The following is a 13,831-nucleotide window of genomic DNA, read 5'->3' as shown; positions in this document are numbered from 1 at the left end:
ATAAAAACATTTCAGATGTGTTCAATTTCAAAGGTTCTATATTTAACATTTTAAAAAATTCAAATTCAGAACGATGTAAAATGCAACATATTCAATTTTGTTAGATTACACTTGTCAATAATTCAGATTTATACAATTCAAATTCAGATCATTTAGTCATATTTCTAGCTCCATATTTGAGAGAGAGCGCGAGAGAGCGCGCGCATGCAGTGATTCACTCGCTCTGTTTGTGAACTTAAGTCTCACAGAAAGTTTTCAAATGACTTCGTAAGTTATTTAATACAGAATATGAATCGGCCGATTGAGATCGGTTGCCGATCGAACGGAGCACCCCTAATAAAAAGTTGTACAATAAAGGTGAAATTATAACGTTCATTGGAATAATATATACATATATCAAAATTATTTAATTTAAAGATAACATTTGTTTTCCTTCTAATTAAATTTTCAATGTCCACCCAAAAAATCTTTGTGTATATACAATCACAAAAGAGATGAATAATAGATTTTTCTAATGAACAAAAATCAAGTGAATAATCAATATCTAAATTAAACCTCTTTAATACATTTTTAGCTAGATATATACCATGTAAAATTTTAAATGTAACTTTTTACTTTATTATTTAAGCAGTATGCTTAACAAATACACCAAGCTTTATTCCAGTTTATATTTCTAAATACACTGTTCCACAATAAACTTTTATAAGTAGCTGTTTCACCTGTTATAATATCCCTAATATGTTTATTAGTACAACTGTGTTTCAGAATGTCAATGTCTCCTAAAAACATGCTGTCTTGAACATATACTGCCTCAGAAGAATCACTTCCACACGCTCTAACAAATTGTATAACTTGTTGAGGTATGGCACCAAATACAACAGCATACTCTTTTGGTGTAACTGGAAACCCAAATTTATCCAAAAATTCACTGTAAAATAATAAAATACAGTTTGAATTTAAAAGTTGTTTAACTAACACAATGTTGTTTAATACCAATTATTATAGAAGAGATCTCTTTTTATATTGAATGCATCTATTATTCCAAATGTGCAGTTAATCTTTGTCGTGCATTAATGTGAGTGATGATGGATATTATGGGAGTGGCATAATGCAGCGCAAGAGATGCAGATAATTTGTTCTTGACTGTTAGGAAACTTTAATATTCTCACATAACAAATCTGCTTCAAGTTGAATTAAAAATGAAATTATAACATTAAAATTAAAAATGTGAAGTGTGTACAAAAATTATAAAATCGTGAATATAAATAATTAGGAATCATGTTTATCAAAACAGTGCACATTTAATTTATCTAAGTTTTATGTTGGTTTGTTCGTTTGTTTGTTTCCTTATAAAGGTCCTTATAAAGGTTTTTTTTTTTTTTTTTTTGGACAAGTTTTTTGCCAGGTGGTTTTTTTTAATCATATGATGTCATTACGTTGTCTTGACGCCAGCCAATTGCTGCTTTGCTGATCGTGGTTTCGAGCATCGATGCATCTGCCCTTTTCAGGGAACACAAGCACGAGCAGTGATCTCAGATAATTTAATCTAGATATATTAATCCAATCCGCAAATTTGTTTAAAAGAACCAAATTAGCCAGAGATCAGTTATCAGGATTAAAAGATCAGAGATCTGTCAAATCATCTCGGATGTATTAAGCGAGGTACGAAGAATGGGCCCCTGGTGATCATTGAGAGCGGCATTTCTGATGGAAGCGGGTCGCACACCGGACACAGAAGCTCAGCGTCGCGTCTCAGGATCTCACGCCAGACGCGCACATTATATAGGCGCAAGCTCAATTCTGAATGACTTCTGACAGAAGAGCTGCACGGTGGGTGTATCCTGTAGCACAGGGTCAAATCAGTATTTTTATCAGATTTGAGGGAAATATTATATAAATGTAATGCCTTGAAATGGTGCGGCAGGATTTTGAACAACTTCCTGAGTCGCCGTGGACAGGCACCGAATGCTGCCACTGGTGTGCTTGCACTCATTGAAAACAATCTGTTTAAATTTTAGAGACGTGACGCTGTGCTTCACTTCGCGTCCGGTGTGCGACACCCCCCACCCCCCCGTGACAGGCAGGCAAACTGCAGGTCACAAAATTATTGCAATTGAAAGTCACATGTAAACACCAGATTGGTTTAGGTAACGTCTCATGTAAACAGTCCACTAAATCTTTCAATCCGAATAATTTTAATTGGAATGACAAAAAGTGTGCATGTAAACGTTGCTAATAATAGTGTACATTTCACCTCGCAGTGAAACCAAGGGAAAAATGAATCGAGCTTTCACTCAGACTTTGATGAGGCCCAATCTCCCCCTGAGGAGACCAGCGACTGGACCGAGTTCACTGAATCCTAGAGGACCGGCACCAGTAATTCAGGAGCTCGCTCAAGAACATCTGCTTGCGAGTGACATTCTAGATGGTACTGGTTAAAAGTTTGAGTATTAGACATGCATGCCTGACTTGAAACATACAATCTAGACCGTTTTCTGCTTCTTTCTGCTTCTTTAGATCCTAAAAGTGATGCTGTCAGAAAGGAGACTGTAAATTCTGCAAGAAACAGTCAGAATGTGTGTATGATGTCTCTCTATATATAATTAAATGTTTATTTTAAAGTTAAATGCTGTAATATGTGGATATTGGTTGTATATGACTATGTAGATATATTTGTAATATTTTTCTCTTGAGGCTGTAACAAGAGATCAGACAGAAATTATAATGTTCTGTACTGATATATAAAGTGACTTTTTCAACAGTGTGGAGATTGCTTGTCTCCCCCACAGACAGCAGGGTCCATGGTGGGCCCAATGGTAAAGTTGTGCAATTACTGCAGTCATCAGGGTAGGTTACTTTGCTTGATTTCAGTGTTCAACTTTCTTTTATTTTAATTGGTATATTAATTAATTTAGCATTATAAAATTGATAGCACAGACTCTTGCATTCTGGTTGGAGTCATACTTGAAGACATGATAAAATAGCCAACACTTTTTGTCATTGACTCAAACAGTCACTCTGTACAAACATCTATACATTCTTAAATCAGGATACAGATGCTTGTGAAGGTAAATGACTTAAAATATTTATAATTTGTTGAATTTAGTTAGTTAAACAAGAAATGATAATGTCTGGGTTAAGAAGAAAAACCTGGGTTTTTTCTTTCTTTCTTAAGAACAGCCATTTTGATACTTTTCACAAAAGTTTCATGGGCTACAGAATATTTTCTTGTATGCAAAATCAAAAGAGAGAACAGTGCCTCTGCTTAATTTTTTTTTTTTTTTTAAATGTATTATAACTTCATGAATTAATTTTTCATTAATAATTGAATGCAAGCTTTATTAAAGAAAAAAGCAAAAATTTGAACAAATGCGCTATCCAGAACAATGATCAAAAAATAGGTTGTTGATGATGGGCTCAAACAACTCCATTGAAGTACTCTTTCAGAAGTAATGGCACCCCTACCATATAACAGTGAAAACATGGAAAGTCAAACGCCCGTTTCACATATACTCTGTCTGCAGTGCGGTGCGTGTTGCGTTGCGTTGAGTTGCGTGTGCGTTGCAGGAGCCCCACACCCTGTAGTGCTTTCACATATGCTGCGTTTGCAGTCCGCAGCTGATCCACTGTTGCACACCACAAACACAGCATTTATTCATTATTTTTTAAAATCCAAAAGTTTTTACTGAACATGCCTCATCAGAATTCAAATTCTCTTTGTTTACTCTTTATAGAAGTCAGGTTACGTAGCCTACTACATTTAAACAACATTTTATTAAATTCATTTATTCATATTTATATACTTTAGATTTAGCTCACACAAGTGGCAAAACGTTTAAACACAGGTTATAGCCTTAAAATCACAAACATTTTAAATTAGAAACTTGCAGTAGTATATACAAAAACAGCCGACTCTCGTCTTTTCTTTCGTTTTTGACCCCTTTTAAAAGAAATCCTGCAGGTCAAAAAGAACTTTGCTTTTCACCTCCAAGAAAGTACGAGTGCTCTCCATTATGGCACATTTTTTTACCTAAATGCCAGGTAAGGTGTCGTTTTGTTGCTTTTTCATTGAGAAAAAAAGCCATGTGTTGACTTTGAAACAAGAGTATATTTTAAATGATATGCATCTGTGGTGAAATTACTAGATTTTCGCGTCAGTACATGTTTATTTTAATGCGAACGATCTTCTGTCGCTTTAATGCAGCAGCGCAGCAAAAAATAGACTCAGTACGAAAACGATCCGTGCACTGCTGCAGACGCAACGCTCCTGGAACGGACTGACGAACAGCATCCGCGTGCAGTGTGAAAGCTGTCATCCGTTAACATGGGTACTGAAACAAATACGCACTGCACATGCACTGCAGACGGAGTATGTGTGAAACGGGCGAAACATTTTTTCAGTAGTGGGGAAACATTGTGTCACAAGTAATGAAAGTTTGCGTCAATGGTGTGGAATGTAAATTTTGATGATATATTCAGAAAACAACTTAAATGTCACTTTAATGATTTTTAGATATTAGCACAGGAAAACAAGACCGAAATAATAATAATAATAATAACTAGACGTTGTGGAATTTTGTGGCATAATTGATTCTTACTGTGAGCGATGCTATGTTTTGAGCGTTACAAGATGGCAGATGTGATTTTGGTTATTTGCTAGTGATATTTCTTGTACCCTATTTAGGAAACTTCAGATGCACTCGTTGTAAAAAAACTTGCTACTGTTCTGTAGCTTGTCAGACCCAGGATTGGAAAGCTCATCGACATGTCTGTAAACCTAGTATCCCAGAAGTTCCCAGGTACTAGCAGATGTTCTCTGTATATCTGTGTAATTGTCGTGTTGGTTTTGAAGTACAATGTGTAAATGTACTTGTTACTATTTATTTATTTTTTAAATCAGTGAGAAAATTAAAGAATCTACAGCTGTGCCATCTGGAAATGGGCTTGGTGGCCTTCAAGCTAAGGTATTTTATTGGTTGCTATAGTGGCTTGCAGTTGCAATAGTTATTTAATCTAATTCAGAGAATTTTCACAGGAGATCTGTGTTGAATTAAAGCCAAAGAGAATCTATCGAGATGATTTGCGCAAGAACGTTGTTTCCAAAGGAGCTGAGATACAGGTACCTTTCTTTAAGTCTGTATTGCTTTATGCTCTATAGATTCTCTGCCTCACAGCACATCTTTTTTCAGGGTACAGTGATCGACCTGAGGACCCCTGGGATGTTCTCTATACACCAGCAATCAATCGAGATGATGGAGTCCCTGAAAAACATCACTGCAGAGCTCCAGAAGGCCTATAGCACTTCATTTGCTCCTGAATACAAGCCTGAAATTGGGGAGCTATGTGCTGTTAAATTTTCACTTGATCGGGTGAGGCAAATAATTACATTTTAATTAAATTTGTCCGAGATCCACAGCGATTTATGATTTCTGAGAAATCTGTTTTAAATCAGTGCAGTGCGTAACAGGTCAAGTTTGTTTCATCTTAAAACATTGACTGTAGTGAGTGTTGTAGTGATCAGTTTGGTCTTTCACACTGATTTAGAACTGGTATCGAGCTGAGGTTCAGTCAGTTGATGTGGCCCACAAAACTGCTAGTGTATTTTACATCGACTTTGGGAACGAGGAGAATGTTACACTTGACAACATAAGGCCTCTCTCTGACAACATCGATGCTGCACCACCATTTGTGAGTTACTTCTCCATTAAATGTTATTATTAATTATGGTATTAATTTATTATTGTTGTTTTTGTTGATTGTCATATTTTGGGTGACTGAAAATGTTGGATCAGTTAATTTAATGGAATTGCCAAATACAAACTTGATCAAATACTGCTGTAAAAAATCTTTATACTGCTCAGCTCTTGTTAAATTACTTATTGTTCCAGCAATAGTTATTTTGTCATGCTTTTCCAAAGCTGCTTTTTTTGTTTTCACAGGCTTTGCAGTGTTGTATTGCTGGGGTGAAGCCTGTTACAGGAAGTTGGACAGGCGAATGCTCTATTGCTGTTAGGCAGTTAATTGCTGGAAAGAGCCTCACTTTCACAGTGTTGGACATCATGAATGATGGAGCTCTGCTTTCTGTAGATGTTCCTCTTAGCACGCTTGGTATGGCATTCGTGGTTCTTTGGAGAGCTTTTTCTGAAATGAAAAGATGTTCAGTGTACGTTTTTTTACTACAGGTAAATACATGAGCACATTCCTGATTGACCAGGGCTATGCTATAAAGGAGGATGTTGCTGTCAAACCACAACCTGAACACAGCATCAGTAAATTAATTTGTTTGGTTTCTTTTTCTTTTATTTTCACTCAATTCTTTCTTTTTGTTTTTTCACCCTGATCTATTCACATTTTGTGCTTTAGATTCATTGCTGACGGCGTCCTTTGAGAACTTCAAGCGCTTGTCTGGAGGAAAGAATGAGAACTCTGAAGCCAGGCCTCCAGAGCCGCTGACTCAGGGAGTGGGTGACACATTCACTGCAGTGGTCACCCACCTCCAGTCTCCCTCAGAAATCCTCTGTCAGAAGCTTGAAAATGCCAGTGAGCTTTCTGCAACTCCATTTTAAAACACCATTTTACCTTGCCAAAACATTTTATTACAAGACCATTGGTGTATACACAACTATTCAAGGTTTGGGTCCGTAAATGTTTTTTAAATATATTTTTGTAAGTGATCTTATGCTCACCAAAATTGCTCTGATTTGATCAAACAGTAATATTGTTAAATCCATTGCTGTATACATTCTCACTGACCCCAAACACTTGAATGGTAGATGTGGAAATATGTTTTTGCTTTGCTGCTGCAATGTTTTAGCATCATCTGTTGTCCTTTTCTGTTTTTTATTTTTTTTAAACTGCACTTTCAGTAGGTTGAGGGTATGATGTAATATTTATGTATTCAGGTGTAATCCAGCAATTGCAGGTGAATTTAAGGGAGCACTGCTCAAACACTCTGGCCTGTGAGAACTTCAGACCTGCACCAGGAACTGTCTGCTGCTCACTGTTTTCTGGTCAGACCATATACAATTTTTTTTTTCCTTCTCTTCTATCTTTCTTTTGATTAATGTAAAAATGTCAAGTGTAAATTTTCATAGGTGAATGGGACGGGGTTGTGGAACTGTAGAAATTACACAAAATGCACCTTAAAAGTGGTATTTTCTGAAGCCGCCATCTAATGAATTACAGAGGACAACCAGTGGTATAGAGCTAAAGTCCTGGCATATTCTTCTGAGGATCGAGTGTGTGTTGGATACATAGACTTTGGAAACTCTGAGGAAATTGAGTTAAATCGCCTACGACCAATCAACAAGGAGCTGTTGGCTTTGGCAACACAAGCAATCCCCTGTTCTCTGGCAGGTACAGTGCAATGATTCATTCACTGAACATCTGTAAGTGTTAATGTGTGCATGCATGCAAATCTGTATGCTGAACCAGAGTTTACAAGGAAGGTTCATTTTGATTAACATGTTTATATTGCTTCAGGTATTAAGTCTTCAACAGGCGACTGGTCAGAGGAAGCCATTTTGATGCTGAAACGTATGGTCTGCAGCCGCTTTATTCGGGTTGAGATTCTGGGTAAGAAGAACGGTAGGGCTCTGGTGTCCATGATTGATGAGTCCAGTGACCCTCAGGCCAATGTCGCCGAGTTGTTGGTTAACATGGGTTATGCTGCCATTGAAAGTTTGGAGACAGAGAAGGATAAACCAGCTCAGGCAACCTTCCCTGAAATGCCCCGTGAGTAAAGAATCATGTTTTATTTGTGCCATTTCTGATTTTTAAAAGGAAAATTTATCTCAATATCTTATTTTAACCCAAGCCCTCAGTCTGCCTGTTGAGAAAATGGAGTGGACTTGTGCTGAACTTCCCTTTGATGGCCAAAAGGTGGAGTTGGTGATCAGTACTCTGAAGAACCTGGAAGAATTCTACTGTTACATCTACAGGAGCGGTGCGACTGTCCATCAATATTGTTCTTTCTACACTGTGTGACTCATGTTTGTAATGAAGTATTTTGTTTCTGTCTGGCAGATTCACATATCCTGGCGGAGCTATCCTATGAGCTCAAAAGGCATTGTGAATTGGATAGAGCTCCCTTTACACCAACTGTGGGTGAACCATGTTGTGCTCTCTTCACAGGTGATGCTAACTCATCCTTCAGAACAAACAATTTAATATATTTTTAAAATGCAATTTATTCCTGGGATTTCTGCAGTGTCACATGATCCATTCAAAATAATTCTTATATGCTGATTTGGTGCTTAAGAAATATTATCATTGTTGAAATTTGTTATGCTGGTTAATGTTTTTGGGGTGAAACACTTTTTTTTTTTAGGGTTCTTAATTTTTATAGAAAGTTAAAAAGGATTAATAAAGTTTTAAATGGTAATGCACAAACTAAATTTTCAGTGTGTTGCTTCCTGTTTGCAGGTGATGCCCAGTGGTACAGGGCCATGGTATTAGAAGTGTGTGGAGAGGATAAGGCAAGAGTTTATTTTGTGGACTATGGGAACTCCTGTGAGGTGGAAGCAACACATCTAAAGGCCATCACCCAGAGCCTGCTCAAACTGCCTTTCCAAGCGATTCGCTGCTGGCTTGCAGGTTTTTTCTTTCTCTGTTGTGTGTGTGTGTGTGTGTGTGGCTATTGATTACTAAAGTTAAAAAAATCACAAGCCTAGGATATTTTCTACTCATTTAGTATAATAAGTAAATGTTTTCTGAATATGCAAGGTTATATTCTGTATACACCATTGTAATTGCATTGTACAACAATCACTCTGTGCAGGAGTAGAACCAGTGGAGGCTCAGTGGAGTAAAGAGGCAATGCACAAGTTTCAGACTCTTTGTGCCAGCCAGCCATTGAGTGCCAAAGTGCTGTCCATCACTGAGAAGGGATATGGGGTGGAGCTGGAGAGTGCTGGACAAAGCATTGCTGCTGTGCTAATTTCTGAGCATCTGGCTAGACCTAGTGGACAGGTGAAACCACCTCCACTGCAGACAGCTAAACCCTCCAATCAGATTGAGGATCTGCCCACTCTAAAACCCATTGATCAGAATCCACCTGTTGAAGAGCCTTTGAAAGTAAACAAAAATGTAGCTGCCAGTGCCCCAGAAGATTCAGCCATATCTAGTAAGTTAACATAATTGTTAAAACCTTTTAAATATGGCTTTATAGTTTTGTAATTTCTAGTACTAATAATATGTAGGACTTTTTTTTCTTCTTGTGCATGATTAAATGTTCATTGTCATCTAGGTGGTTCTTTTCATTTGAACTGGAAGACATTGGAGCTGCCTTGCAGTGATGCATTCCAACCAAGGGTGGCAGCAGTGATCAGCCCTAGTCTTTTTTACATAATGAATCCTGGACAAGGTGCACAAAGTGTAGCATTTAAAGCATTGTTTAGCTAGAGCAAATATTGTTTATAACCATTGGTATGATGGCTCTTTACATTTAGTTTAATTTGTCCCCCCTAGTGAATGTTGAGGGTCTGAAGGCGGTAATGATTGATGTTGCGAAGTACTGCAGCAAACAGGCAATCCCCAATCAGTGCCACCCTTTACCAGGAGCTGCCTGCTGCGCACAGTTCTCAGGTCAGTTTGACCTTCACCCCCGTGGCTTACGCTTGCTGGGTTAAATAAAGGGAATCACATGTGCAGCGTTATTAAATTATGATTTTGCAAATAAGCAGCATTATGGTTTTATAATACACTCTACCTTTCAAAAGTTTGGGGTTATTTAAAAAAAATGTTTTATTTAATAAGGATTCAGTTTCAATTTAAATGCTGTTCTTTAAATTTCTTTTAATTCTTCATGGCAGTGTTGTCAAAACTACCGACCGTGACACCAAATCGGTACTGAAATGTAAATGCCATGCTGTGTAATCATTCTGTGAAAAGCATCATTGATGTATATTTACAACATGTTTGAAGCGCTGATCATAGTAACCAATCACAGACATATTTGAGCATGAGCACAGCGACCAGTTAGAGGTGTTTATGATTCCGTTCAACAGCGCTCAAAGTGTCACTTTTTTTTTTACATTTCTGTATCGCCATCTGTACTTTTGACAACACTACTTCATAGTTTCCACAAAAAAATGAAGCAGCACTTTTTCAATTTTGATAAGCAACCCTCTACAATGCAAGTAAATCACCTGTGTGGGGCTGTGGCTGGCTGGCTGGCTCTGGAAAAAAATTAAGATAGAATTTTTTTTCAGAGCTATATATACGTGTAGAAGCAATTTAAAGACCGCATATTTTAAATGTGTTGTAATTAGCATTTTATGAATGAAGGCTGTAACTGATACTATTGTGTCTATGAAACACTAATGACATCACAGTATAAATGAAAGCTACCAATTTAAGCATTACGCTTTAAAAAACAACTTTTAATTTAAGTGATCCCATTATAATGTTATATTTACCTGTGCCACCCCCACATCCTTACATTCGGATGTGCGAGCCCAACTATTGTTTGTTTGTCGGATGTTATAGTCATGTCCAAAGCAGCACAGAAAAATTAAGAGTGAAAAATTGGGGGAAACAAAAAAGTGATCGGATTAAAGGCAGGACGAGGATCAACATTGGGCCAGCATTTGCTCATTGGCGTGAGCTAAAGGCATGCCCGACTGATGCTGACTTGGATGTCATGCTTGCTATGGTTATAACCTACCACTCAAACATTGAATTGACGTTATCATAGATACTGTAAAACGGTAACCAATCGACTTTAGGTTACTATAATGGTGCTGGCTTGTAAACGTGAGCATCGCAATCATTTTGCGTTTGAAAACAATAAAACCCATGAAATGATATTCATATGACATGCTGAAACGATTGCCACTGTACCTGGGATGAATACATTTCACACGCGACGCAAGCAGAACTCCTGCATGTGAACAGTGTTCAGGGTAACTGTTAGTGATGCGCGGGTCGGCTTTTTTTCCAACCTGCAGGTCTCGCTTTTAGGAAATTTTGGCCCGCCCCGTACCACTGTATATATTTTTACAACCTGCCCAGCGCCTGCGACCATTAAATAGACATACGGGGTCCGTGAGTTACGAGACGACCCGCTCAGCACTAGTTCAGGGCTATCAGGGTTGTCATGTCAACAAATGCAGACGTGCATCCCCTGCTGTAGGATGACTGAGTTTACAACAGTAGTTGAGGACAATATTTTTTCCCAACTGTAGGGGGACCCCGAGATCAAAAGTTATCTAGTGCTGCTTTAAATATTTTTAATGCGTAAAACTGAAATGAATTGTCTACGTTAACGTGATAATTTGCACTGCACTAATGTTTTTTGAGCACCAAATCATTATTAGAATGATTTCTGAAGACTGGTGTTATGGCTGCTGAAAATGCAGATTTGCCAGCACATCAAATAAATTCATCCTTGGTGAGCATAAGAGACTTGTTTTAAAAACATTAAAAAGATATTCAAACTTGACCTGTTGCATATGCAACATTTTGTGAGTTAATTTGGGTGGTTCATTTAGTTGTTTAATGCACTCAGGAAATCCAAATCATGGCTGTGCAGAGTGCACATTTATTCATGTTTATCCAAACAAACATTTTTCATTTTAAGGTTGTAGGGAATATTAGAATTACAAAACTTGAATGTTTCATTACATTCAACCGCTTGTTATTTAAAAAGTGTCAGGTGAGGATTCATTGGTGGAATTCCTAGCTAAGCCAGTATTTTCAGGTCTGTCTTAAGATACACCTGTGTTGGAACTCACAGCTTTTAATGTGTGTGTGTGTGACAATCCCTAGTAAGTGATTTTTAAAATTGCTTTTGTTTTATTTTTATGAGCGTTTTTGTTGCCACGTGGTTTTGTTTTATGATGTGTGATTTGGTTGTGCTACTGATACCCCCTCGATGTGATGATTTTCTTAAACCAGTCAAATAAAACTCTCGTCATTCAGGTGACAAAAACTGGTACAGAGCAGTTGTGTTGGAGGTGACGACTAAGCATGCGCATGTAATTTATGCCGATTATGGGAACATGGAGACTGTCCCTGTCTCCAGTATCCTTCCCATCACCAAAGAACTACTCCAGCATCCATTCCAGATCGTCAGGTGTGCACTGGCAGGTAAGACTTTCACTTGTCTAAATTTGCACCAATCATTGCTAATGTTAAAGCCCTTGAAAAGCTGGGCTTGAACTACAGGAGTTTTTAAATCTTGGATGTAAGTTGGCACTTGGGTGTGAGTCAGGCTTAAGTCGCAGTTTTAGATTTCTTTTAACATTGTTGAGTCATGATTGTGGGCTTTTTTTTTTTTTTTTTTTTTTGCACAGGTAAAGAGCTTTTTCCTACAGTGTGGCCCACTGAAGTTTTGGAACTCTTTGGGATTCAGTTGAGTGGGGGTGTCCTGGCAACTCTGCAGGGCTTTGATGGGACCTCCAACCTGCTAACTCTTACCCAGCAGTCGGGTCAAGCTGACAGAGACATTAATTCCATCATCCTTGGAGCTCTGCAGAAAGGACAAAGCAAGGCTAACCTAAAGCAGCCTGCCATTGTCATTGAGGAGAAAAAGGATCAGAAGCAAACACAAACTGTCAGCTTAAACAAGGCTGCAGATCAAACTCAGTCTGCAGATATTGAGAAACCTGACCTGAAAGATCAAGTCCAGCCTTTAAGTACCAGCTACAGGCTTGAGGAACCAGGTAAGGAATTCATGTTTGCAAGAAGACTAAGTATTAATTTGGGTGTTTGCTGGGCTTGCGCAAGAATTTGTCTAGGATATATAGCAATGATATTCTGGTGCACAGGTGCTGTTCCACCTGGTGTTCTCAGCTGTAACTCAAAGGGGTTATTTAAAAGGAGCCTTGTCATCATATCCGGGGAAGCAGTTGTCAAACATTTATGTCTGATTTCAGAAAACATGCCCAAAAGGATGACTACAGTGGAATGCACTGAGACACAAGATGCTACAAGCTCAAAGGGCAGCAGTGGTGGGTATTATTGAGACTGACAACTTGCAAAAGTTTGTGACAATATCAACATTTGTAATGACTAAATGCTAATTCACACTGCACCGACACCGAGACTCTTCAATGGGTTTTGTTGGATTAGTGTTACCTGATGGCCTCTTTTGGTGTTGGTCGGCCATTGTCGGGTCGTGGGATATGGGCAAAGTGATGTACTGTAATTCTGGTGATAGTCCATGTTGATTGTTGTCTGTCAGTGCATTGTGAATTAACCTTAACAGTCATGGTGCATGGCCAAATGCTGATTTTTGTGTTAAGGGTTAATCTATCTGTAATCTTGGAAGCTTTAAAACGCATACTAATTAACTAAACTAGAAGAGAAATTGAAATGTGTCTTTCTTTCTAGCGCCCAAGCCATGCTGCTGTCTTGAGCTGAAGCAAAAGGTTAGGAAAGCTGCAAACACAAGTCATGATTAATTTGGAAAGCTAAGGCATATTTTACACATGCATATGGTTAATTTTTATTGCTTTATCCCCCTACAGATGGACCATATTGAGAAATTGATTCTGCTCCTTGTCAAACAAGTTGGTGGAACCAAATAGTTACTCGAAGTCCTCAGTGTCAAGTAGCTTTTATCTTTAGAAAGGTGTGAATATTTTATTTTTGTTTTATTCAACTAATATTGTTGCTATTGTTTTATTATAGCCTATATAATGTTTGAGCTTTTATTTCTGGAGCCAAAAGAGAATGTAACTATTAACCGTGAATAATACAGCCTTGCCATTCATTTTCCAGTTCCACATTGGTCAGTTTTTTTTGTTGTTTTTGTTTTTTGTTTATCTATGAACAGTTTTGTTCCTGTAATGTGCCATTTTGATTAAAGTACTTAAGTTTGTTTGAA

The 13,831-nt window shown here is 37.8% G+C and overlaps 1 protein-coding gene across 1 annotated transcript in view; it reads left to right on the top strand.

Annotated features, from left to right (window-relative positions):
• Positions 1–13,831, top strand: part of tdrd1 (tudor domain containing 1) — a 23,450-nt gene extending 9,619 nt beyond the window's left edge. The window contains exons 2-26 of the mRNA XM_067430343.1: positions 2,262–2,428; positions 2,518–2,576; positions 2,763–2,847; positions 4,685–4,799; positions 4,901–4,964; positions 5,036–5,119; positions 5,190–5,369; positions 5,545–5,688; positions 5,940–6,108; positions 6,183–6,269; positions 6,364–6,540; positions 6,903–7,010; positions 7,186–7,356; positions 7,483–7,734; positions 7,817–7,945; positions 8,026–8,133; positions 8,425–8,595; positions 8,780–9,124; positions 9,248–9,364; positions 9,469–9,585; positions 11,923–12,090; positions 12,297–12,665; positions 12,879–12,953; positions 13,336–13,373; positions 13,473–13,831. Coding sequence (XP_067286444.1) covers positions 2,278–2,428; positions 2,518–2,576; positions 2,763–2,847; positions 4,685–4,799; positions 4,901–4,964; positions 5,036–5,119; positions 5,190–5,369; positions 5,545–5,688; positions 5,940–6,108; positions 6,183–6,269; positions 6,364–6,540; positions 6,903–7,010; positions 7,186–7,356; positions 7,483–7,734; positions 7,817–7,945; positions 8,026–8,133; positions 8,425–8,595; positions 8,780–9,124; positions 9,248–9,364; positions 9,469–9,585; positions 11,923–12,090; positions 12,297–12,665; positions 12,879–12,953; positions 13,336–13,373; positions 13,473–13,532 — 3,543 coding nt within the window. The 5' untranslated portion in view covers positions 2,262–2,277 and the 3' untranslated portion in view covers positions 13,533–13,831. The remainder of the gene's footprint in view (positions 1–2,261; positions 2,429–2,517; positions 2,577–2,762; positions 2,848–4,684; positions 4,800–4,900; positions 4,965–5,035; positions 5,120–5,189; positions 5,370–5,544; positions 5,689–5,939; positions 6,109–6,182; positions 6,270–6,363; positions 6,541–6,902; positions 7,011–7,185; positions 7,357–7,482; positions 7,735–7,816; positions 7,946–8,025; positions 8,134–8,424; positions 8,596–8,779; positions 9,125–9,247; positions 9,365–9,468; positions 9,586–11,922; positions 12,091–12,296; positions 12,666–12,878; positions 12,954–13,335; positions 13,374–13,472) is intronic.

Source organism: Pseudorasbora parva, chromosome 21 (assembly GCF_024679245.1).
Source record: "Pseudorasbora parva isolate DD20220531a chromosome 21, ASM2467924v1, whole genome shotgun sequence".
Classification (NCBI taxonomy): domain Eukaryota; kingdom Metazoa; phylum Chordata; class Actinopteri; order Cypriniformes; family Gobionidae; genus Pseudorasbora; species Pseudorasbora parva.
This window is presented reverse-complemented; position numbering and strand designations above follow the sequence as displayed.